At 44.4% G+C, this 27,144-nt stretch overlaps 1 protein-coding gene across 5 annotated transcripts in view; it reads right to left on the bottom strand.

Annotated features, from left to right (window-relative positions):
* The window catches only part of KIAA1549L (KIAA1549 like), a 674,355-nt gene extending 650,036 nt beyond the window's left edge, over positions 1-24,319 (bottom strand). For all 5 annotated transcript variants that reach the window (XM_086955871.1, XM_086955872.1, XM_086955873.1 and 2 more), the window contains exon 1: positions 23,992-24,319. In XM_086955871.1, coding sequence (XP_086811997.1) covers positions 23,992-24,151 — 160 coding nt within the window. In that variant the 5' untranslated portion in view covers positions 24,152-24,319. The remainder of the gene's footprint in view (positions 1-23,991) is intronic.
* Between the last annotated feature and the right edge of the window lie 2,825 nt (positions 24,320-27,144).

Raw genomic sequence — 27,144 nt, 5'->3', positions numbered from 1 at the left:
TTGATATTTGATTCTCGAGGTTATTATCATCGGTATTGATGAATAAATGTACCATGCATGATTCTTTGCTTTGTTCTACTCCTCACTCTGCGCTAAATTGTTAACCTGCCCTTTTCCGAATCAAGCACATTGTCCCTCCGCGCCCTCATCATTAGGCAGATGGGGTGCAGGGGGGCTCCAGCGTTGTTATGTTATATTATAATATTTATTAAGCGGTCAAATACTCCGAAAGGCATCTTGGCGCTGGACACATCATTGCAGTAATTACGCTGGGCGAATGGGCCTTTAGCGGGGGATTCAATGGCCAAGTTGTGACGGATTTCTGAGCCCTAAGAGGTTGGGGGGGCTTTGATATGAAAGCTCATTGCAAGCACAAAGCTGTGGCCACCCCTGGGCGCACGTTTAAAGCGAGGTACTGATACTGCTTTTGCTGAAGAGGATATTTGTGACTAGTGGGCTGGTAGCAATGAAAACTGTGTTCAAGAAATGGCATGATCACTATATCACATGCGTTCTGAGGGACGTGCATACGAGAGTCATCATCCGAGGTTCATGCGATCCTGTGTACCCTGGGTTTCACAGCCATGGTTCCCCCAGTTTCATGTTATTGACTCCCGGACAGGCTGTCACTGACTCGGGGAGATGGCCTTGTTCGATGTACTTTGCACCCCACGCACACAAGCTATTTATCAAATAATGTGCAGCTTTTTCTTCATACTTGAAACTGGGCCTGAGCCCGAGCAACTTAAACTAAATCAAGTCCCTTGTCCAGCAAACGCACCCAGAGTCTGAGAAGCCGCACGTTGCATTGCCTCCAACTGCCCCCTGTTTACGCAATGGGATCATTTGCATGTCCCAAGAGCAACCTGAACGCATGTTCCGCTCTCCGTTTGCACCTCTCGCGCAACTCGTGCTGGTAGAGCGCATGCGTTAATTCGAAATGCCACGTACGGGGTTTTTTTTTTGTACACACACTTGGTCAATTCGTTTCATTCATTCGGAAAGGAAATCAATCCTCGTATTTTATAAATAGTAATAAATAAGGGCACCGAAGGTTCTACGTTTTGTGGGGGGGAAAAATATTGCAGCAGGTTTATGTACAAACCACAGAATGTTTCGCGATTAACTCGGCAATAAAAAAAAAACAGTGCAATAAAAGACAGAGTGCCAGGACAAATCATGCGACTGTTGCCGTAGTAACTAACATAAGTGGCCGTGAGCGCAACCCGTATATGAGAGCGCATGCTGGTACTAGATGTGATAAAGCACTGGAGTCTTACAACTGGAAAGTATCTGAAAACAAACATGGCTGCTGCGAGCTCGACATGCACTGTACTTAGTTCTTAATTAAAGGGCCGCAGCGAGAGTCGTCTGCACCTTTGTTTGGTGTGCCCTTTGGATAGTTAATTCTAAAACACACTGATGGGCTAGGTCCACGGGGGAAGCAAAGGGCTTCTTTGGTGAAGGAGATCTGAGATGTGCTTCTGTTTTTACCAATGCCACAGCTTGCCAACAAAATGGAGCGGTTGAGTACAACAAAAGCCACCCCTTGGAGATTATGTATTACTGGAGAATTTTATGTCAAGGAGACCTCGCTGTCACAGAGCCCTAGCGTCCCGTCCAAAGCTGAAACAGTATATTGCACGCTTCATAGCAAGCGATCTGTGTAACTTCAAATGTGACTAAATGGTGGAGGTGCATAAAGCATGCAGAAACATCGTTATCCACTCTAGAATCATAAATGTATTAACACTACCGCTCCCCTGAAAGCAGCGGCGACACTAATACTGCAGCATACACTAGCATGCGCCCGACAGGCGCGGGAATGATTGGCAGATACTTGGAAACAGTAATGGTATGGTGATTTGTATAGCACACTAATCACCAAGAGGGTATCCAGGCGCTTGGGTCTGTGTGTAGGTTTGAGGTCCCCAAGGTGCTTCTACAACAGAGGTCTTCAAACTTTTTTGCTCTGAGCCCTCCTAAGCAAAATGTTTTGAGATTGGGCCCCCCTACAAAACTTTAAGGCAATGATTGGTGGAGCGGGAGGGACATGGCTGTGTGCAAGGGACGGGTTTATGAGATGATTTCAGGAATACTTTTTCTATAGCTCTATAGCTCATAAACCACACTAAGTATGATACTTATAAAACAGCAAATGCATCAAACAAAAACATGTGTAGTCCCAAAAATACTGCTCCCCATTATTGGGGTTGTAGCCCCTTCCACTCTTGGACCCCAATGCAACTACACCTGCTGTATTATTGATAACAGCAGTCCTGAGTAGAAGGCTATCTCCTCTACATCTTTCACCTCTTCCTCACCATACCTGCCCATCACTCCGATTTTGAATAAGGTTCTCTGTCCCTTTCAGAAAAAACATAAAGCTCCCACACTATGTCACCCTTTTTCCTCCCTTTTTTTCTGCCAAGGTGCCCTCGGTCCTAATGCTAAAAAGGAAAATAAGCTCCCATGCCTCTTTTTTAAAGGTAGACAGTGATAACTGTGATGCAGTTGGCCCCTCAAACCCATGGGCCCCAGTCCTGCTGCATCTGCTTAATTATTGATAATCAGCAGTGGCAACTTACTGATAATGAAATACAACACAGCAATTACAGGGCTGAATGAGATCTCCGAGATTTTTAAAGGGAGTACATAAAGCAATTTGCTCATGGATGTCTTTATCTATCACGACTAGTATACAGTCGCCATAATTTATGCTCACATCATGGACTGGTTTTATAAGCAACTGAATTTTCATTCAGTCAACTTCCCAAGAACCAGCTTTAGCAGTCACCGCCAGCAAGACAACCTCCACTACCAACTGATTAAGCCTACAGCGTGATTTTACAAGTCTTTTGAGTTCTGGACCTTGATTGTGTATATTAACCGAGGCTTCAATAAAGCTGTATCCCCCGTTTTTTTCAATACTACAAATGCACCGGCGCTTTAAAACTTTGACTAAAAGACTGAGGATTTAATAAAGCTGCATTCTTCATTTCGCAATACTAAAAATGCACTGGCTCTTTCAAAACATTTTCCCACTGGTGGTCCGGGATTGGAGCATGTGACCGTGACGGCAGCCAATTAATTACATGGGAATGTAGAATAAGGAAGTACACCTTTCTGACACTGTGAGAGGCTCGACTGAATCACAACGAAGGTAATATGGCCGGTCTCCCCTTTTTCCATTTGAAACGCATAGTGTCCGACCGCTGCATCTAAAGTATGGTTCATTTTGTTGCAGGGCGAAATTAACGCGATCCGCTTTGTTAAACTATCAGCCGCTGTGCTGTGACTGTTTGCTGCACTTCTCTCCGGTAAGCTTGAATTAGTAGTCCGCCTTCAGCCCTGCCCCCCTCGGTATCTTCAGTGGTAGTTTTGCCCTTCCTTTGGTCCCCCGACTAATAAGCGTTCTCCTTCCTTCCTTCTCCCTAGAATCACCCTTACAAAATTAAATAGGTAAGTGCCTAATGTTGCGCACCACGCATCTATTATAGTCACGACCAGTTTCAAGTGCTAAGTATGTTTGTTATGTTGTTTTGTCTATAGTGCCTCTCCAACTCAACATTTCATCTATTGGTGACTGAATTGCACATAAAGAAGGTAGGGTAGCGGGGTACCGACAGGTGGTGCCAATAGCAGTAATTTTGTTTGTTATTCGGAATGAATATTAAAACTAGCGTTTGTTTGTTGTTTTTTAGAGACTGTTGGTCCGGAGGAGAACCCCGCAAATTGGGGGTTCGAAACGCGTCGACCTGGTTTTGGTCCCTTTTGTCAACCACAATATAGCGAGATTTATCTTCCTAGCAGGGCTCTGCTTCTAAATATATTGCTGATCAAATGAAATCATGACATGAAAAATCATTTATATGGACGTATAATCTATTATTGACATTAGGACCGAATCATATGTTTGTATGAGTGAATGATGAATGGATTGGCCAGTGTGTAAGTTGGATGTGTTGGGAATTTGTAAATTGTATTGTATATAGCTATGTTTGATGTAATGTTTTATATGTGTACATGCAAAAATTCATGATTTGCTTACGAAAAAATATTGTTCAACTAGTGAAATAAATGAAATAATAAACTAGTGACGAAAGTTTTAAAAAATAGACCGGTATGTTTTATTCATTAAGGTCGACATCAGTATTCAAAAGTGATTTCCAGTACTGGCAGTTGTGTTGTTTATTTGGGAACTTACACACCTGGCAGCAGTACCTGCTTCACTAATGAATGGCCTTTTTTAAAGAAAAAAAAAAGCCACCTATATTACCGCATTTGCTACGTAATCCATCATCTGCTGCATAGTACTACATATCAAATTCGGTACACAGTCAAAATATCGAATCTTTAATTTCGACTTACACTTATATCGAGTTGCTAATATCGAAGGGACAGAATATCGATGTCCAGAATATCGATGGCCAGAATATCAACCTTAAGGTAAGTAATATCGAAATTACTTATATCGATAGCATATATATCGATGTAAGTAATATCGACATTACTTATATCGATAGCATATATATCGATGTAAGTAATTTCGATTTACTAATATGTGTTAGAAATTTTAGTTAAGTATTTAAATTAATTGTTATAATATGTGTTTAATATGTTTTTATAAATAAAAAATATATAAAAGTAAATTATATGTTTTACTACCAGAACGGGTTGTGGGTTTTTAGGGGAATAGGGTGTAATTTATTTGTAATTAAATAATTATTTTTTAATGATTAATTTATTTTGTAATTAAATATTAATTGGCAATGAATTATTTTAATTGATTAATTGATTAATTAATTGATAATTTATGTATATTTTTAAGTAAATTATATGTTTTACTACTGGAGCGGGTTGTGGGTTTATAGGGCAATAGGGTGGGAAGTAATTTATTTGTAATTAAATAATTATTTTTTAATGATTAATTTATTTTGCAATTAAATATTAATTGGCAATGAATTATTTTAATTGATTAATTGAATAATTAATTGATAAATTATGTATATTTTTAACTAAATTATATGTTTTACTACTGGAGCGGGTTGTGGGTGTATAGGGGAATAGGGTGGGAAGTAATTTAATTGTAATAATAATTAATTTTGGGTAAAGGAGTATTTTTAGGGTTCAGGGACAGTTTTGGTTTTTTGGGTAAAGGGGTATTTTTAGGGTTCAGGGTCAGTTTTGTTTTTTTGGGTAAAGGGGTATTTTTAGGGTTCAGGGTCAGTTTTCAGTTTTTGGGTAAAGGGGTATTTTTAGGGTTCAGGGTCAGTTTTCAGTTTTTGGGTAAAGGGGTATTTTTAGGGTTCAGGGTCAGTTTTCAGTTTTTGGGTAAAGGTGTATTTTTAGGGTTCAGGGTCACTTTTCAGTTTTTAGGTAAAGGGGTATTTTTAGGGTTCAGGGTCAGTTTTCAGTTTTTGGGTAAAGGGGTATTTTTAGGGTTCAGGGTCAGTTTTCAGTTCTTGGGTAAAGGGGTATTTTTTGGGTTCAGGGTCAGTTTTCAGTTTTTGGGTAAAGGGGTATTTTTAGGGTTCAGGGTAAGTTTGGGGTTTTTGGGTAAAGGGGTATTTTTAGGGTTCAGGGTCAGTTCTCAGTTCTTGGGTAAAGGGGTATTTTTTGGGTTCAGGGTCAGTTTTCCCTACTGTTGCACCCTCTGGAGTGGGAATAGTAATTTTAACCCCTACGCTATCCAACACTTTCCCTACTGTTGCACCCTCTGGAGTGGGAATAGTAATTTTTACCCCTACGCTATCCAAAACTTTCTCTACTGTTGCACCCTCTGGAGTGGGAATAGTAATTATTGTTAAGTAAGTATATATTATATATGATTTGTTAATATTTTTTTTTTATTAAATATGTATTATTTTTTTTACCATTATTAAATATATTTAAATATGTTTAAGTAATTTATAAGTATTATTTACAGTATTTTTCATGTTATTTTAAACCCAGAACAAAACGATATATTTGACAACGATATTTTTAACATCGATATTATTTTTTCGATATTTTGGTACTTACCATGTTGTACATAGGGCGTCGATATTCTTGCAATCGATATAATTACGCCGATATTTGTGTAGGTCGAAATTCTGTCTGTCGAAATTCTGTCATAGATCCATCAAATTCTTCAGTGCTGTAACCTAGTACTTACAAACATTCTATTCTGGAGGACAGATTTATGTCTTTTCGATAGCTCTGCTTAAGTGTGCAGTACAGGAAGACAAATACATTCTTGTTGCACACTTGTGTTTTTAAGTGAACCTAGTTCTATGTATGTTGTGGTTTATTTTGCTGCACAATTCACTTCTTTTGTGGTCTTCTGCCGTGTTTTTTAAATATGTTGAGCATGGATTCAGCAGCCATTTAATCTCCCAAACATACTTTGGGATGGGATCACCACGGACACCTTGTTGCTGTTGTCATAAGGCCGTTTGAGCTCAGGTACAAAAAAACAACCATCTGATTATTGCCGCTCAGATTAATATGTCCTCACAGCACTCAAACAAACATTAACTATTACCTTGGCCGCCAAACAATTCCCACCCTCTTTAACAATTTCTTCTTTAACTTCATCTTGACAACTTCCGTTAGTGACAAACCCTTTTGCCTTTTCTCCTGACTCCAATGTTTCTTTGCATCAAACCAGCCTATCTTCCCCTGAACCAAGCCTGCCTTCCTTTCATTCCACCACTCTCCTCTTACTTTCAGTTGCTCTTTTCCCTGTTACCTATAAACTCGTCCTTGGTGCCTTTTGATGAGCTTGACCTCTATAACTAATACCTCTTTCTCTGACTGCAGCTCTTTCCCAGTGCTCAACCTGCTGCTGAAGCCTATTGTCCCTGTACCAGAGTTGGCTGGTAGGCTTAGTGCTTCCCTAGAGTAACTGCTCAGTTGTGAATTCAGTGCTGTGAAGCAATTACCACTCCCAAATCTCCCGGGGTGAAGAGGGCAGAACCTACCAATCCACCCAGTGCCCTGCAAGTCCCTCCATGTGTAGTATGCATTTAAACCTCATAGGAAATAACTATTTAATTTAGCAACACTGTTGTTCTGTAATTACCACATTTCTTATAATCATGATTCAAGCAGAAAAAAACAGCTACCACAAGATTAGGTACTAGGGAAATTTCTGTAATAAAGGCTTTTAGTCCTGGTGGCGCCCTGTCCGACAATGTTTGTTGATGCCTCCCTCCCCCACCCCCCACCAATGACCATCTCGCCACAGATTCCCTCACTACCACCATTTGACAATGCCCCCAAGTCTCCATTACCACTGTCTTTTGGATTAATTTAGTTTTATAGCGCCACTCATACCAGTTTAAGGTGTCAGAACACGTTATATCACACATGCGTTGAATGGAGACAATCATACGAGTGTTAATCCGTGTATAGGAAATGTTACATAAGACAGAGGCCTTCAAGGTGTAGGAGTCACATGTCATGCATACTGGTAGGCAGTATAGTTTAAGAGTCCTTGGTCTGGAAAAGCACAAATTCAGAATTTAAAATGTAACATCATTGTGAGCAGTTTTCTTTACTAAGAAGACTTGATTTCTACCCAAATGAACCCTTTTTGCAATACTAGGATAAGGAAAAACTGGACAAAAAAATATGTAGCTGTAATATATTCCTTGCAGTTTGCATGAAGCTCTTTGATGACAGTTAATAGCACTCAGCTATATATTAGAATTTAACTTTTAAACTGCAAGTAACTAATAGATCTCTCTGAGAAAAACCATAACCCATTGACCTATTTATAGTGTATGTACTTTGTGATCTGAATCGGACATGTTCTGTGCAGCAGGCATATTAACCTTCTGTGCTATGATGAGTCAAAAGAAACTTCCACTTCCAGACAAAGCTCTGGTCTCTTCCCAGAAAGAACATTAATCACTGGAGTTATCCTGGCATTTTTATTGATGTTGGGGCAAGGAACATGGCATCAGGTGCTTTGAAAATTATTGATGTTTATTGATCATAATAAATACAGCCAGTTGTTAACTCAGTGATATTTAATGGGTTTTGAAGCTCTTATTTTGGTACTGTTGCTGTTAGCAGGATGTTGGTTAAATACATTCTTGAGCAATCCTCACATAGGTCAGGAATTGAAATGGGGCAAAAATAAAAATACATAAACGTCTTTTTTTTTCAGCAATTCCTCAAGAAACATCATTTACAATGCAAAAGCTCTAACTCTCACAAATTGGAGACCTATTGCATTGCAAATGATTGTCTTTTTTAGCAACCTTTTTGACCCTGCCAGCACACTTCCTGACCTCGGCCCCATGGCATGCTGATCACCGTTCTCACAAGGGCTCAAAGTAAATGAAGACAGCCTGGAAATGCAGCAAATATACATCGCTGCACTTCCAGGACATCTTCATTTACATGCAAATGCAGAGTCATTCGCGCCCCCCTGGGAACCCATCCACGCCCCCCCAGGGGGGCGCGCCCCACAGTTTGAAAACCTCTGTTTTACAAAGAGCCAGGTCATCAGCTTCTTGTGGAACTCGAGTAGCGAGGAGGAGGCTTTGATTTGCTGATGGAGAACATTCCATGTCTTGGGTGCGATGTAGGAGAATGAGCGACCTCCAGTTTTGCTTTTGCAGATGTAAGGAATGTGTGTGATCGAGAGTGGGCAGAGCATAGGTGTCTGATGGGTTGGTGAAAGTGTATGCGGCTGTTCAGGTATTCTGGTCCTGTGTTGTGTATGGCTTTGTATGTGTGCGTGAGGAATTTTAAATGGCTATGCTTGTGAATGAGGAGCCAGTGAAGCTTCTTGAAGTGCTGTGTGATGTGGGTGCAGCAGGGAAGGTCGAGTATAGGTCTTGCAGCAGTGTTCTGAATGTTCTGAAGTCCGTGTAGGAGTTGTTTGGAGATTCCAGCATAGAGAGAGTTACTGCAGTCCAGCCTGCTAGTGATAAGTGCTTCAGAAATGGTCCTTCAGGTGTTCTAAGGCACCCAACTGAAGATCTTTCATAGTATGCATAGGATGGGGAAGAGGAGATGCACACTGCGTTGACTTGAGCCCGTCAAGTTCAGCTTGTCATCTAGGATGATCCATATATTTCTTGCGTGGTCTGTGGGTGTTGGTCCTAGCTCCAAGGGTGACCAGGTGGAGTCCCATGGGGAGGTCGGATGTATGACGTTACAACGCATACTTTTACCACGCATACCATTACAACGCGGTATTTACAACGCATACCGTTACAACGCATAGCGCTTAGAGGTGCTGGATAGTGGTAAGTATAATTTTATATTCCAACTCCAGTCCCCGTGGACACTAGGGAAGGTGTTGGATATAAAATTATACTTATTCCCTATCCTAGAGCGCCCCCCAGCGCAATGCGATGTTTGGTATGCGTGGTAATGCCTGCGTTGTAGTGGTAGTGCGTGGTAAAAACTTCGTTGTAAACGTTGTATACCGGGGAGGTCTTCTTGCCAAAGAACAGTACTTCTGTCTTATCGGAGTTGAGCAGCAGGCAGTTGGTTTGCATCCAGTCTTGTACCATAGTCATGAAGGTGGTCCTGGTAGTGGTTGTCTTGTTTGTCAGGGAAAGGATGAGTTGGATGTCATAGGAGATGACTGTGATGTCTTGTGATCGGATGATGTTGGCGAGTGGTGTCATGTTGATGCTAAAAATGATGGTGCTGCGGGACAATACCTGTAGGACTCCGCATAATAATTGCTTGGTCTTTGATGTGAAGGGTAACAGTCTCACCCTTTGGGTTCTTCCAGTGAGGAAGGAACAGATCCATTCATTTATTTATTTCTGTTACTTAACAAAGCGCACAACTCATTCCCAAAAAAATATCTTCGCTCTGTATTGATCAGGCAGCTGGGATATCCTAAAATATCTACATTTTTAACATCATCTTAAAATTTGTAAAATTTGGGCAAGTACGAAGATGAAGAGGGAGTTTATACCAATGGTGAGGAGCTGTATCTAAAAAGGTCTGCCCCAAAATCTTGTAGTGCGAGTACGTGGAGTCTGCAAGAACACTTTGTTTGAAGACCTTAGCACTCTGGAGGGTTGATAGTAGCTAAGCCGTGAGTGCAGATAGACGGGACAGGCCTTGTACAGTGCTTTATGCATTAAAGAGAAAAGTTTGAAAACTGCCCTTTTTCTGATGGGAAGCTAGAGTAATTTCCATAAAATAGGGGTAGAAGACAAAGGTGCCAGTAAGTTGCAAATCAACTGAGCGGCTGTGCTCTGTATTACAGGGGCGGCTGGCACAGCTCGCGGGTGGTGGCGGCGGGCGTAGACAAGGGGGGCACGGGCTGCTTTAAAAAAAAAATGTTAAATTACCTTGCAGCCGCCAGGTCCTGCGTCTTCTCTCCTGTTCACCTGTGTCTGGCTCCAGGTCAGAACAGGAAGCAGGCAGCCAGCCTCGCAGCCCTAAGTCAATCACAATGCTTCATTGCAGCGTTGTGATTGGTCTGAGGGCCATAAGACGTCGCTCAGCCAGGGGCTGGAGGGGTGGGCATGTTCTCCATGCAGGCTGTAATGCAACCTACATGGAGAACAGGGAAGTACACATGACTTTTTTGGGCGGCCCCAGGGGGCCGACCAAACAGTCATTGCGCACCTCGGTGTGTTCTACCACTCCTCCCCTGCAGCTCCAACCGCCCTCTCACGCACCGCCGCAGCAGGAGGAAACAATAAAATGATAATAACATTCAGTTATTATCATTTTATTTTTCCCTTTCTTTGCTGCTCCTGGCAGTGGTTCAGAAAAGGGGGTGGTGATGGACAGAGTATCTGAATTAAACAGAACACTCATACCCAGTCAACAGATCAGGGCTTGATCCATCACCGTTTTTTAGCTCACTGCACCATCCCAGCTCAGAACCTGGCTACATGCAAATTAGTCTGTCCCCGGCCCAGTGCATCATGGGAACAGGGCAGACCAAACTACCAAGCCAATTCTTATACTGGGAAGGAAACAAGCTTCCGGGGACCGGTTTCTGGCATTACAGCCGTTTCTCACTGCATCATCAGGATTCAAGCAAGCCGGGCCGAAGAAGGCTGAAATACCAGAAACCGGTCCCCGGTAGCTTGTCCCCTTTCTGGTGAAGAATTGGCTTGGTAGTTTAGTCTGCTCTGTTCCCATGATTCACTGGGCCAGGGACAGACTGATTTGCATATAGCCAGGTTCTGAGCTGGGATGGTGCAGTGAGATAAATAACGGTGATGGATCAAGCCCTGATCTTTGGACTGGGTAAGAGTGGTCTGCTTAATTCAGACACTCTGTTCATCACTACCCCCTTTTCTGAATCGTTTTTGGCCACTATAGGTGTGGCGGGGTATACTCAGACATGAGTCCCTTTCTCACTGCATCATCAGGATTCAAGCAAGCCGGGCCGAAGAAGGCTGAAATGCCAGAAACCAGTCCCCGGTAGCTTGTCTCCTTTCTGGTGAAGAATTGGCTTGGTAGTTTAGTCTGCTCTGTTCCCATGATTCACTGGGCCAGGGACAGACTAATTTGCATATAGCCAGGTTCTGAGCTGGGATGGTGCAGTGAGACAAATAACGGTGATGGATCAAGCCCTAATCTTTGGACTGGGTAAGAGTGGTCTGCTTAATTCAGACACTCTATTCATCACCACCCCCTTTTCTGAATCGTTTTTGGCCACTATAGGTGTGGCAGGGTATACTCAGACATGAGTCCCTTTCTCACTGCACCATCAGGATTCAAGCAAGCCGGGCCGAAGACGGCTGAAATGCCAAAAACCGGTCCCCGGTAGCTTGTCTCCTTTCTGGTGAAGAATTGGCTTGGTAGTTTAGTCTGCTCTGTTCCCATGATTCACTAGGCCAGGGACAGACTGATTTGCATATAGCCAGGTTCTGAGCTGGGATGGTGCAGTGAGAAAAGTAACGGTGATGGATCAAGCCCTGATCTTTGGACTGGGTAAGAGTGGTCTACTTAATTCAGACACTCTGTTCATCACCACCCCCCTTTTCTGAATCGCTCCTGGCAGTGGGGCGACACTACCTCGCTTTAGCAGACGAGCCGCCACTGCTATATTACCTGGAGCTTGGTCAGCAGGGTATCATTTACTGCTTCCAATAAAACATTTTCATAGTCCAGGCGACTAGTTAAAAGAGCCAATTGAGAGCAGATCCTTGTATGCCAATCTCTTGGAGTCTTCTGATGGGGACGACAGTGTTAAAGGCCACTGAAAGGTCAAACAGGATGAAGTCCGCTGTTTCTCCTAGGTCCACGAATCAGTAAGCTAATGAGTAGGAATGACCAACAGATACCTTAGCTTGGAGTGCAGATGCCACAAATTCATATCTGCCAATTGCCACGCTTAACACCCTCAACAGCATGCTGCATGCTGATTCCTTAGACCCCATACAATATTAAAAGCAAAACTAGTAGCCCCAGAATGCAACGTACTATGGACTTAAACAGCAGGAATAGCTGAAGTTGTCATAGGTAACATGAGGGGTCACCAGGAAGCCATGGAGCAAGGGATTCAAGTACCTAGATAGAAGCACTATCTAAATACAAATGCTAAACAATGCATACAGTTTATGTCTGTAAATTGTTGGGAAAAATCTGAGAAAGGCTAGCAAAAGAATGGGAATCGCGTAACGAGACCTGGATAGAGGTTACATGTTCATGGCAATGCATGCCAGTTGTCTGCAAACCAAGTTAGATGAATCTGATTGGATGGGAGATATGTTTGGAATAGATGTAACTTGGCCAGGTGTGAGCAATGCATGCCAGAGAAGGGATTGTCATGGAATGTTTTGCAGGTGCCTGGGAATGTGGTTCTTACAACAATGATATCCTATTTGTCTTGATATCAGCGATCGTGCCCAACCCTGCTTGAACCTTAGGCATTCCTCCATGTGGACCAAGTGAAGAGAAAGTTTATCATGGCCTATGAGATACTAAATAAAAACAGGCAGGTGATCTCAATGTTCCTTCAGAGGGTGATGCTCATGCCCTAGCAGAGAGCTAGGTCATCTGGGAGTCCATGTCAATACTATATTACCCAGGGTCCTTAACACAAGTGTTGGTTTTGCACCATTGATTCACAAGGATTCTATCACTTTCACCCATAAGAACAGGGTCATAGCACACGTGACCACATTCACCTCAACAATTTCTGGGTTTGTTTTAAACCAGTCGAATCCCAGTCACCTGGAAGCCTGGGAGCAAACTTAGGACATTGGCAAAAAATAAATGAATATGTGTCCCAGTTAGAAGATGCGTCTTAAAATGTGTTCCTCAAGCAAAAGGGATTCACAGCACGGCTTTGTCAAATAATAGTAGAAGGTGGCGTTTAACACCTTCACTGCAAAGTGTAATGCAGTCAGTGCTGCTGACGGGAAATTGGTGTTGATTGGGTCCTCCAAATAGACAGTGCTAAAATAAAAGTGTGCGTGTTTTCAAAGACAACGGTGTGAACGCTGGTGGCATATATGCTAAAGGCGGACGAGCGTGTAAGAGAAGAGAATGTTGGTTTGTCATCGCCATTGGGATTGATCCCTAAACTTGGAGGGGTACAAACAACCCGGTTTTAAAGGCACAGTCCTACCATTAACATCAGCTTTAGTGACTGCGCTATACAGTATAAAAAGTAATAACAGCTATTTGGGGGAAGAGTAACTCACTTCCAATGGTTCTATAATTTCTTAGTCCAGCAAAATCCCACTCGGACTAGACAACGAGTGAACACCCTCAATAGTAGCAGCCAGAACGGGAAATGACCACATTTGGAGGATGGACGGCGCTCGGTGGTGCAGAAACAATTGTCTGAGTTGGGGTGCTGGACATCGGCTAAAGTGTCAGCTGTGTACTTTCCATGCTACTGACATGCACTTTAAGATAGCTGTAGTTGATTTAACAGTTACATGCTGTTATATTCATCTGCGATGGAAACCCGCAAGAATACTCATTTACAGTCAGAGAATTGAACAGTAAACACAGATCTCATGTACAAAGAATGAACAGCACTTCGTCAAACGAAGGTGCATGTCTAATGGAATTGTGTAATTTGGACCATGGCAGATGCTTCACATCTAATAAATAATAGCTTGTATTTTGTTAATTCTCCATCTAATCATTATCAAGTTTAGGAACCTCTACATCCAGCATCACTGATGGCATGATTTGTTTGCACAGATATTCTGTCATGAACCTATATTGTCAGTAGTGGTTGTGAAGCCACACAAAATAATACATGTGATCCATAACTATTCTTTGGCAAAAGAGAGAGAAACTGTCCCATTTAAACAGCTCTGGTCAAGTTTGCTGATAACCCTGATTTAATCTAAAAACGGTTTCTATAGTGGGACTTAAGGACTTCTAACAAAACAAAGGTGCAAGCTAGATGATAAATATGTGAATTTACTGCCATTCTTGACAGTTCATTGGTTAACCCTAGTGAATTTTGAGTCTCATTTTTAAGAAATAGTATACAGAATAATCAATATAATACATTTTTGAGCATTTCAGACTATTTTTGTTTTTATTTTGAAAGTAAGTTGCCAATCTCGCTTCTGGGAAAAGAAAGGGCTGTACACACAATAGAGTAAAAGGGAAGACTATCAAGAGGTCATTTATAAAAGTGAGGGTGGTTTAGGAAGAAATCTTCATAGTGGTGTAGCTTTCATTAAAAGTGTTGTGTCAGGGCTGATAGCTTTCCAATACATGGTTTTCACACAAAAGGTGCGTATTCATGAAGCAGTTTCAAAACAGTTGCTCAGTGAAAAAAGCTATAAAAACCACAGAAAGTAGTGTTCGAAGTTCCCCCAATGTACATATGACTTTTCTGCAAAGGGTCACCATGATACATCCTCAAGAATCGCTGTAATACATTTAAAAACACACTTAAGCATCCACCTGGCCAACAGGTATAATGAACTGTTGCTGAATAAAAGCTTCACCCATCTTTGAGTCAGACATAGCTCAAGTGTAAACCTCCCAAGAAGCAAACGTGATCAGCAACAATGGAATACAGATGGTAAAAGGAGGGAAAGAAGACCCAATCATTTTCTACAGACAAAACAACAGTGCCATTCAGACCATCCCTTAACGTAGACTCAGCTTCTAGGAACATCTCCCTACAGAACCTGACGGGGAAGAGAACTATCACTGCTCTAGTACTGCATGGCCTCACTGGCCTGGTGCTAATAACAAAGCACGAGCCGAGCCAGCCACAGATCCGCCATAAACAGATACAGCAAACATGATAAAATTAAGTTAAAATCAGACTATTTCTTGAAACCTTGAGTATTTCAGTACCTTATATGATATCAATGTATTAGCAACTCTTTAAATTAAAGTTTTGAAACATGAACTTTACCCCACTGCCAATCCCTTGATAGCAGTGCTTAATTTGAGCCAGTGCTTACCGGTGCTCGGCACCTGCACTTAATTGCCGGCACTGGCCCTTGGAACAGCTGCTCATTTAAAGATGAGCAGGAAAACAGTCATTTATTAATTCAAAACATATTTAAAACAACTACTACCAGCCACCCAAACCGTTTTTAAAGCTTGGGGGCCTTGAACAGTCTGAATTCTCACACTTGTAGCAGTGTGATGGTTAGTAGTTGTGTAAGTTCTGTTATTGGCAGCGCTGGCACTGGAAATGTGTCGGCAAATTGCGATGGCCTCATCACGAAGGCCCCGGCACTTATTGTTTACAAATTAAGCACTGCTTGACAGCACTGCCATAAGTGAATCCGAGGATGTTAGTTTCCCGCATGCACTATACACATGGCCAATACTGTTGTTGTGGCAGGAGTACAGGCGCGGTTCTTCCATTGGGGCGTGGGGGCGTAGCCCCCCCTGCCCGACGCCGACCGCAGCTCCCTCATGACAATCATGTCAATGAATCAACATGACGTCAGACCGCCGGGCGGGCGTCATGTTGATTCATTGACATGATTGTACAGACGGCAACACAAGTACGCATGCGTGGGGACGGAGGGTGAATTTTTACCCGTGCCCACGCATGCGCACTTGTGTTTTGGCGGCATTGCGCATGCCCATCAGGAGCCCTAATGGGCGTGCTGCGGGCGAGAGGCTACCTGTGCCCCTGGCGCCAGGATTGGCCAGGGGCGCTGTGAGCCTGTGACGTGTGCGGGACTGGCAGCAAGGTAAGAGTGTGTGTTTTTCGGTGTTCCAGTAAACTAGCTTGCACAAATGACTTGAGATAGTTCAGTGTGTTAAAGCATCTGCTGCAGAAATGTGTGCGTCTATTCTAGGACACCCGTTTATTTCACGGCATGGGGTTTTGGAAATGTAAAAATTCTCAGAATTTATTTTTTGATAGTTGCAACAACAGCCTTCAACAGATTTCATTTTATAAACATTTTCCAGAAAATGAGTTAACAACTGTCACCACAAATATAATGTACTCTTTGAACTAAGGTTATAAAATTTCAAAATGTTAACAAACGGTAGAGGCGGAATAGCATGATATATGCATTTATTATTGCATGCATGTTGGTGTATGTTTGTATGTGAATTTGTATAGTACATACCTAGGGCCTACAGGATGGCAAATACATGGGAGGTAGAAGGTTTTCAGCATAAAAAGGTAGGGGTGATGTAATATGTAAACTGGCACATCCTTCAACATCGATCCTAAAGGCTTGTTAGAGTCCATAATTTATTTTTATATGGTCATAAAAATACATGAATGATGGATGGATGCAGGGTGGGTGCATTAATGATTGTTCGGTGGATGGGTGGGTGGATGGGTGCATGGATGGATGCATGCATGATGGGTGGATGGATGCATGAATGATAGATGCAGGATGGGTGGGTGGATGGGTGGATGCATGAATGAATGATGTATGGATGCAGGATGGGTGGATGCATGCATGATGGGTGGATGCATGATGGATGGATGGGTGGATGGATGCATGAATGATGTATGGATGGATGCATGGATGCACGCATGATGGGTGGATGCATGATGGATGGATGGATGGATGGGTGGGTGGATGGATGGGTGGGTGCATGAATGAATGATGTATGGATGCAGGGTGGGTGGATGGATGGGGGGATGCATGATGGATGGATGGGTGGATGGATGGGTGGGTGCATGAATGAATGATGTATGGATGCAGGATGGGTGGATGCATGAATGATGTATGGATGGATGCATGCATGATGGATAGATGCATGATGATGGATGGGTGGATGGATGGATGGATGGATGGGTGCATGAATGAATGATGTATGGATGCAGGATGGTTGGGTGGATGGATCGGTGGATGCATGAATGATGTATGGATGGATGCTTGCATGATGGGTGGATGCATGATGGATGGATGGGTGGATGCATGAAGGATGTATGGATGCAGGGTGGGTGGGTGGATGGATGGGTGGATGCATGAATGATGTATGGATGGATGCTTGCATGATGGGTGGATGCATGATGGATGGATGGGTGGATGGATGGATGGGTGGGTGCATGAATGAATGATGTATGGATGCAGGATGGGTGGGTGGATGGATGGGTGGATGCTTGAATGATGAATGATGTATGGATGGACGCATGCATGATGGGTGGATGCATGATGGATGGATGGGTGGATGGATGGATGGATGGATGGATGGATGGATGGGTGGGTGCATGAATGAATGATGTATGGATGCAGGATAGTTCGGTGGATGGATGGGTGGATGCATGAATGATGTATGGATGCATGCATGCATGATGGGCGGATGCATGATGGATGGATGGGTGGATGCATGAATGAATGATGTATGCAGGGTGGGTGGGTGGATGGATGGGTGGATGCATGGATGCATGCATGATGGGTGGATGCATGATGGATGGATGGGTGGATGGGTGGGTGCATGAATGAATGATGTATGGATGCAGGATGGGTGGGTGGATGTATGGGTGGATGTATGAATGATGTATGGATGCATGCATGCATGATGGGTGGATGCATGATGGATGGATGGGTGGATGCATGAATGAATGATGTATGGATGCAGGGTGGGTGGGTGGATAGATGGGTGGATGCATGAATGATGTATGGATGTATGCAAGGTGGTTCGGGCTCGCTCGCTGCGCTCGATCGCTGCGGTGCAATATGCAAATTAGTTTACGCCCACCACTTTCAAATGTCACCAGCCGCCCCTGCAGGAGTAACAGTGTTTCCATTAAACCAAACACAAGTGAGTTTGTCAGACAGTGCACATCCTGTAATTCCTTCCTTCCACGTGCTCTTTGATTTAACACTCAATCCAAATGAGGCTCAGAGCAGTAAATTGATCAGCATTAGTGCAGATAATTTGAGCAGGCGAAGAAACAGGGATTTGAACCCAGGTATCCACTGACTGTGCAATCCAGCCACTGGAGCCATGTCTCCTCTCTCGCCAAAGAGCAAAGCTTTGCATTCAGCTTGTTCAAGGCCTGGAGCAGTGCAGTGAGCTCAGTAAATATAGGTATCATCTGCAGCAATATGTGTTTTACAATGTGCAGATGCCATTCTTGAACAAGCAGAAGTGCACAGGAAGGCTGGAGACGAGCTGAATGTTAAAGTCACTGCTTTCCTCTGACTTAACAAACTGTCGCAAAAGGGAGGGGGTCAGCACCCTAATGACAGCAATTACATCGATTAACAAAACAAAGGGGACTTTGGCTTCCCACAGGGTTGGCTCTCGGATTACAAGGATTCTGTGAGACTCACGATTGCTGCTCAGCTCAGCTGCAGACACACACAGCAAAAGAGGACTTTTTAAGATTGTGTGCACTCAGCTGTCCTGCATCGTCATTAACACCCCTCATTACTTGCCTTGACCTGGCTCTAAGACAGTGAACGTGACGGCGTTCTCCCCGGCCTGTGGAGTTCATAAACGGGGAGAGGAAATGAGAGCAGGGGCATCTCTGCGCCCACAGGCATCCTCTCTGTGACTGCTTTTAAAGTCCAGACCCCTCTCTTCTAGCATTGCTCCTTGGGTACGTATACCCCTACTCTATGGTCGTGGACCTCAATGAGAGCTGGCATCTTTGACTCCCACTCGTAGCCTCCATTCTGAAGCCCCAGATGTGTGCACCCCTTTCGAGCTCTCACAACAATTGCACGTTGAAGTTTCTTTACTGTATCATGCTCCTGTCAGGTTTCATGCAGAGTGCTCTAGAGTCTAAAATCCTCTTGGATTATGTTTCTGACACAAACAAATTGTAAATAAATAAAGATAGACAAATAGCATCTCAAAATTCCCAGACTAGAAAGGACTCAGTAAAGTCACCAAAGTGCACAGACTTGTTATGTGGGGATGTTAGCACTTTTTCTCTGGTGTCTCTCTTTTGTTTTAGGACTTAACAAGAGGAACCCTTTTTTATTACACAGGAAAGGTACCCAAGGTGCTCTTGTCACCCCAAATTACCCATCACATTATCTGTCATAGACCTTAAGCTGTAAAGCAGGACTTTTACTTATGATATACAGAGTGGGTTTTGGGTGGGTACCCTTTAACCATCGGCTTTCTTCTACCATCCACTTTTAGTCAAGGCTTGGGAATTTGTTAATCCGGTCAGCCCAAAGAAGTATTTATCGGTCTTCTAGTGCTATTTGCAGTTTAAATGTATCCTTCCACCTCCACTTCAATGCTTACATTGAAATACATCACTCTTATACTACTTTATAACTAGGGAGCTTTCGATAGAGTTGGCCTTTTGTTTCTGTATGATTCCAATGTGCTTATGCCACATACAGTAGGACATTAAACTCAAACCTGCGCGCTTTGCCAACATTTTTTAAGTCGGAGCCTACCAAGCAGCGCAGCTGTCTGGTTGCACAGACATGCTGGAAGCTTCCCTAGGAAGGCATTTTACCCTGTCCTTGCCATTGGCTTTGTGTTTTGTATCTCACATCTGCTTGCTTTCCATCTCTGACTTTATTTGTTTTAGACAGTCCAGAATGTCTTTGCCCCTCCCGTGGAGCATAGCTGTTTACCACCTTTCTGACTGGCTCCTTGGATTCTTCCATAAGTGCTCGCTTTCTGGGTGCAAGGTAAGTGGTTTTATTTATTTATTTATTTTATGTTCACTAACACGTCATATGTCGACTTCCACCCGCCGCACCGCGCTTACCTATTCGGGCGTGACTGGTTTCTAAGCAGGTCTAGAAGGAAGCAGCGTACTGTAGTTTAAGTAGAATTTGCTCAAATATCTAGTGCGCACTTCTCAGCTTTTACTTCAGTACTGATGTGATGAAAAGGAAGACGAGTCTTCATCAATGAAGCATATATATACTGTGTTATTTGTAATTCATCTCTAGAGAACATCATAACATAATTTTATAGGATCCAATGAAAACAGCACAGGGACACATTCAGAGGACTTTTCCCAAGTAGCTTAAGCTACACAGTATTATATATACAAATCCAATAAAGCAAATCTGTGCACGAACATTACAAATGAAAATCTAAGGAACCACCCAATATGATCTTTTTATCAGCAACACTCATTGTGCAAGTTTTGACAAAGTGGCTGTCTTTGTCAGAGAGTTTTTATAGCACTTGCTGCCTTAATGGAGCCTGTGTCTAAGCACTCCGAATGTTTACATATGAGTGACCAAGGGAATAAGGAGATCGAGATACATAAGATGCTATTTCATTGCATTTCAATAACCAGGTTACTTCCTTTCACACTAAAGGAAGTGCGAGCAAAACAGAAAAGGCTCGCCCCAGGGTGTGGTATAGGGACAATGACTCAGATACAGCTCAGCAATGTTGAATATGTTTCTCTGCTACAGAATAGCGATCTAATTTAGAGGGTGGTATGGAATGAAGCCCTCAAAATAGCTCGACTCAAGCCCCAACATGAACAGACTTCACTCCACCTACACCACCCTTACATCCACCTGTCCGCTGACCTCCCCCCCCCCCCCCCCCCCCCCCCACCCAGTCTGCTGGCATCAATGCAGCCTTCGGCTGCACTACAAACTATAGTTTGCGACCCCAGAGAAAATCTCTGCAAGTACCCATGGTGTACAGCATCACTAAAAACCATTGGCAAAGCCAATAGGTCCCTGAGGTACGCCTTATTGGATTTGCCAATGCTTGTTTATTGCTCTCTCTCTCTCAAGTGAGGAGGTATAGATAGATGAGGGGTCGAAGAATCGAAAGCAGGCAGACTGTGTGCCACATCCTGACCAGAGCCTGTTGGAAGTCGTGGAAAAGAAAGGGACCGTGATAGCAAGGTTCGGAGAGTGCACAGAAACAGGGAAACCAGGAGGAGTCTGTGGTGGGGAGCAAAAAGCGTCGAAACGTCAGCGGCAAAGGGGTCATAAAAGGTGAAAATCCTAAGCAAGAAACGTGAAAACGTGGGACAGGGTCCCTGCAAAGGAAACGCATGTCTTCCCCTTTAAGGCTATGGAAGCGGGCAGTGTAATGGGGGAGGGGCGAACGCCCAACAACGATGTCACTGTGCACGTGCTGGGATTCTAAGGCTACTCTCCTAGCATAGCACGGGCCAATAGAGCTCGCACTACTATGCGCCCCCCTGAGCATGGGGCGCCGCTCCCCCGAGCTCTGCCGGGAGCCTCGCCTGTGTGCATCGTTGGTTACCTGGTGACTAGGACATGAGGTTACAGCCCTGGGCCGTGGCTACATTCATGCTGTGGAGGCACGATGGGAACCTCTGTCTGCTATCCTATCGCCATGGTTACGAGTTTATGTTGTGTTGCATAGAGTGGCCCGTCGGGGCGCAGATTCGGCGCTAGATTACCTATGCTGGACTCCAGTCCATCGGGGTCTCCATGCGACAATCAGGTTTCTGATCAAACGTGTCACCGGGGCGGAGAAATGTAAATGCACTAGAAATACAAAGAGGTTCCAACCGGTGGTGCGGTGCAGGCGTGCAGCATCGTGCGTTGCAAAACGTGGCAGTATTGTTCCTGCTATGGAAGCAGGGTCTGCACCAGCAGTGCAGTGGCAAAAACTACTATCTAAAGTCCCATAGCACCACAGAGGGGGGGAGGGGTGAAGGAGCTGGCCTACTGGTGAGAGTTCTTAAAATCGATTCTGTCAGGTGCAGGGGAGCTGCTCCCCGGCAACAGATGTGGGGCTGTTGTGACCCCCGTCCGTTCATCTTCAAGAGGCGTCTAAACCCAGGAGTGGCGTCAGTGGCTGAGCGCCGGTGCTTTAAGGCACAAACTAGACAGCCTGCCATGCCCCTGTAACACTGCGACGTGACTGTGAAAACCACTGGCCTGGCATCCAAAAGCGCACCCAGACCACAAATAAAGCCAGGGTGCAGAATCCTTCTAATCGTAGGGTGACCAGGCGTCCTGGATTTGCCCGGACAGTCCCGGTTTTCGCCAGCTGTCCCAGCAGATTTCAGCAAATTAAGCTCAAGTCCCGGTTTTTAGATAGGGTCGGATGAAAACGGTGGGAGGTATCTTTTTATGTTTTGCAAAGCAGGGATAGTTAGCAGCTGTTATAATAAAGCAGTTTAATTAGCAGGCATTCTACTGGCTCTAAAAATGGCATGTATGTATGTATGTTCTTACTGCCTCTTCTGTAATTCTCAGTTAAGGAGCACTATCAATCTGTGCGTTGGGTTGAAGTAAAATTGTAGTCCTTCTTCTATTTTTGGGAAATGTCCCTGTTTTTGGCTTTAAAAATCTAGTCACCCTACCTAATCTCCCCTACAACAACCCCTCCCCCCCCCCCCCCCCCCCACACCCATACCTACACACAGATTACTATAAAACAATTCACTCTAACGAAAGGGATATGGACAATTAATAACACAGGCAGACTATACCAACGCGATGATGGAATCCTCACCGCGATTCACCAATCTTTCAACAAATGGATAATCTATGGAGCATTCATTGTCTGAGCAACCTTTCTTCACTTAGCGCGGGAAAAGGCAGGGGCAGGGGCGAAGTCCGTCTTGACGCAGCAGGTGCAGCGGTGCATGGGCCCAGAGCTCCGAGAAGAGCACTGTAGCCCAGTAAAGGCCATGCCTCTACTGCACAGCCAGGATGTAAGGCATCCCTTTCAGTGCTTGCATTCATGCCCGTGATGACACCCATGCTACGCCACTGGGCACGACGTGCTCTCAGGTAAACGTCCCTGTGCTACGCGCTGTGGCGAGCCTTGAGATGTGCATTAAAACAGTGCAGTTCTTAAAAGCAGGCTGTTGACTAACGCAAAACGCAATACATGCTGCATGCTGTGTGGTGACTAAATGTGCTGAAATTGCAAACCAGAATCGGTAGCTCCCAGGGCTGCCAGCCTAGGGAGCCCTGAAACACGCTGACACCCGTCCGTTTCTTGGATTTCAGAGCCCTGGGTTTTATGCTCGACTACACGCGCGGCACTTTCCGCTTTTATGCGACCCCTACAAATTGGTGAAATGCTGCCAAAATCAGGCCTCGTTGTATGCTGATAGGCAATCCCTTCACACCTGCGCGGCCCCGGCAGGTCGGGAATGAAGGTGTAGTGTAGTGATCCCCGAGGCAGCCACAAGCACAGCATTGTGTTCTTGTGTTACACTCCTCCTAGGACGCAGTCACAGATGGGGCCGGTAACAGCGGGTACAATGCTGCCAGGGGACTCGAGCGAGCGTTATCACATTCAGAGTAGGGCGCGTGAGCGTTCACAATGCATCAAAGGGGCACGATGACGTTAGATATAGCGGTATACATCGACCTCGGATGTCATGGCACCATTTTACAACACACGACATGGAGAGCCTCGACTACTGAGCATTACAATAAAACGCACACACATTTGCCATTTTTGGGGAGCTGGCTGGGCGCGCTTTGTGGGATGCCCATTCCGGTTTCTATGGACGGCTGCGCATCACATTGCGCCCTCATCATGCACCTGCCCAGGGTACCACGGGCTGAGCAGTTCCCACGCACTACGTCCGGTGATGCGCAAGGCGCTGTGCATGGCCAGTGCACGCCTGGCACATCCGCAGTGCATCTATGCCAGGCTGCTCGGAGAGGGTGAAGCGCCAGCGCTGGTGTCTCTTACCGGTGGCCTCCAGTCCTCGCAGCAGCAGCAGCAGTCCAATGCCCAGCAGGAGGTGCGAGGCTCCCCCGGTGATGGATGCCCTCTGCCCGCACGCACCGCTCCATGCTGCAGGGAGCGCCCGCAGGTGCGCAGCGCCCCGTCCAGCCTCACGCGGGGCCATCTCTGGCCTCGGACATGTACGCCCGGCGCGTCCTGGCAGGCAGCCACCCGCGGGACCGGGGCTGACAGGGGGGCTCCCGCTCCAGCCCAGAGGTGCCCGCGCCGCTGCCCAGGGGCTCCAGCGCTGCAAGAGGAGGTGTGGTCACTTGGCGTCCTCTGTTGCTCGGGGATGCTCCTGTTGTTGCAGCGGGGAAACGTCCTTTCATTGAGAAAGAAATCACGTAGCAACCGGGGAAAAGCCAAAGCTCTGGGAGAAGCGTAATCACCGAGGGCCTCTGCTGGGTGCGCAAGGAACTGCAACGGAGCTCACCTGCTGCAAACCACAGCAGGCAGGCAGGCTCCTCGCAGCGCGGCACCAGGCAGGGGCCGACGCACACTGGAATACACGGAACAACGCCTCCACAGTGGGCCGTTTCAAGGCGCTGGATGGATCTCAAGCAAGCGCGGCGCTAGACTCGGCGTCCGAGTTGATGTGCAAGGATCGCACCCCTTAGAATCACGCTAGAAAACTGCGCGCGCAGAGTGTTTTTGGTTCAAATTGCGCGCAAGCAAAAATAACGTTGAAATCACAAACCTCTTAAGAGTCACGCGTTTTGCTAAACGTAAATAAAACTTCTTTCTGCCAATAAACAGTGGGGCATATTATCAAGGGGGTTTATCTCCGCTTTTTTGGCTTTAAAAGCCAAGAAAGCGGAGATAAAATTATCTCCCTATTACCTAGCTGTTGCTAACACCAGTTAGCGACAGCTAGTAGGAGATAGCGACCATCTTGGGCCCCACTTTGCATGTCAGTGATATTTATCACGAATGGCACGCAAAGTGGGCGTGCCAAGATGTTAGCGACTGGAAACAGTCGCTAACATTGCTATCTCCTATTAACAACTTTTGGAGATATTCGCACTAAGCGCGAATATCTCCAAAAGCTAACACCTGCCCTGAGCAGTTCTTAGCCATGTTATCTAATGGGAGGTGGATAACATGGCTAAGCGCATTAACTCGCTAATGCATGAATATCCCTGACTTTTCAGCGATATTCATGCATTGCGGCCGATTTTTATCGCATTTGCGATAAACCTTGATAATACCAAGGTTTATCTGCGATAAAAATCGCCGCAGCTTGGCGATGATTTTTTCACGCTAACCAAGCAATAGCGATAATTATCGCTATTGCTTGGTAATATGCCCCAGTATCTAAAACGGTCAAATCTTTTGCCCAGTTGTATACCACTATTTTAGGCATGATTTTGGAAAGCCAGAGCTTTTTATTAGTATAATTAATAGCTGCCAGGGTTTCAAAATGCTATATGTGATATTTTCATAATTTCAGTGTAATTATAAGTGACATTTCAACAAATGTGAGTGACACTTTCTCACAAGCAAAATCAAGCAATGAAGATGAGGGAAACATATATATTTCAGAAATATTACACCCATTTGAGCAGCAAGAAATTGTAAGGAGTAATTGAACTAAAGTGCACTAACAGCAGGAAGCTGAAATCAGGACAGAGTAAAACTGCGAGAGTGCACAGTTCTCAGACTCAGTACACTACAGGCAGCTCAGAATGATTGAAGCATTCATTTCATTTATTAATAACAGCCATAGCAAGTTAACTGAACTACTAATACACAGATGCCTTAGCCAGCCTTTGTCAAAAAACAATTCGGTAGGTGCACAGCCTTTATGTTTCAATCTCTTTTGGGGTAGAAAGTTCCGTTAATATTTAACATGGGTCGGGTGCTCCTTCAGGTAACGTGTCCGTCCTAGACCACGTCTCGAATATATAGTGAAAATGTGCTACAAACAAATTGAAAGCATCCCTGGGTAGGGCACACCATTGTTTTTTTCAAATAAACAAACTCCTCTTAGAATTTTGTATTTAGACTATTAGTTCGAAATGTATTGCATTCTGTTTTATGTAGAATTCCAAATAACCTCTTTAGAATCCATATCAATGTTCATTCAAACAGTTTCGCACATGTGTCTTTATGCTCCGATGCATTTCGTGCATAAGTGCCCTTCTTCCGGGAGCTCTAAAACAAAAGGATGCGCATCGATATATGACAACCACAAATATATGTACAAAATATCACATTATTTATCCTCGCGTGTGAGACACACAGTGTGCTGTAAGTATGTGCAGTTCCCAGTGAAGTGAAAGGTGCATATAAAAAACGGCGTTTTGGAGCGTCTTAAGTTCATGGGTCTTACTGAAAAAAAGCAGATACGTGCAGGTTTAAATAAAACATACTGCAAAATCATCAGTTCAAGCTTTCCTCGGAACGCGGCATGAGCCGACATATTTGTATTACTGCGTTAAGTTTTGCTATGATTATTGGTGCATTCGCGGGTGCCGCATCGGGGGGGGGGGGGGGGGGAGGGGGGGTAAACCGGCCGAGTGGGGTTTCGCTTGTCAGCGATCAAATTGTCATTAAAGTAAGTGTAACACCGAGGTAAATGACAGACTAACACGCGAGCTGTGCTCGCGTAAAAATAAAGAAAGGGCTGGAGTGAGTGGGGGATCAGGTTCAAGGCGGCCATGTTTGAGGAGAAAAATAAAGGGTGTAATGTATGTAGGGCACGGAGTGCATACATAGATATCTTGAACAACCTGATGTGTATTAAGCACAATATCATAGATGTACAGTACATATAAAACATATCAAAAGAACAAACAGTATTCAAGGAGCTGGCATCACAGCTTCTGAGGCATAGTACAGTTATAGGTAACAAGAAAATTCCATGCGGTCGTTAAGCCCCAATGGCTACATAGAGTTCAACTTATAGATCCAAGCATTTTCTCTCTGTAGGACATATTTATTATTGTCTCTTCCCTCTTTTCTGGTCACGGTTTCCAGTATCAAAAATTAAAGTTGTGAGATATGATGTTTCATTTCATTAAAATGTAAAGCAATAGCTGATTTTTCGTTCTTTGTCCTGATGTTCGATTTGTGTTCTTTTATCCAAATTTTTATCTTTCTTTCTGTCTTCCCGAT

This window comes from Lissotriton vulgaris, chromosome 2_1 (genome assembly GCF_964263255.1).
Source record: "Lissotriton vulgaris chromosome 2_1, aLisVul1.2, whole genome shotgun sequence".
Taxonomy (NCBI): domain Eukaryota; kingdom Metazoa; phylum Chordata; class Amphibia; order Caudata; family Salamandridae; genus Lissotriton; species Lissotriton vulgaris.
Note: the sequence above shows the minus strand (reverse complement) of the source record. Positions and strands in the feature narration are given on the sequence as shown.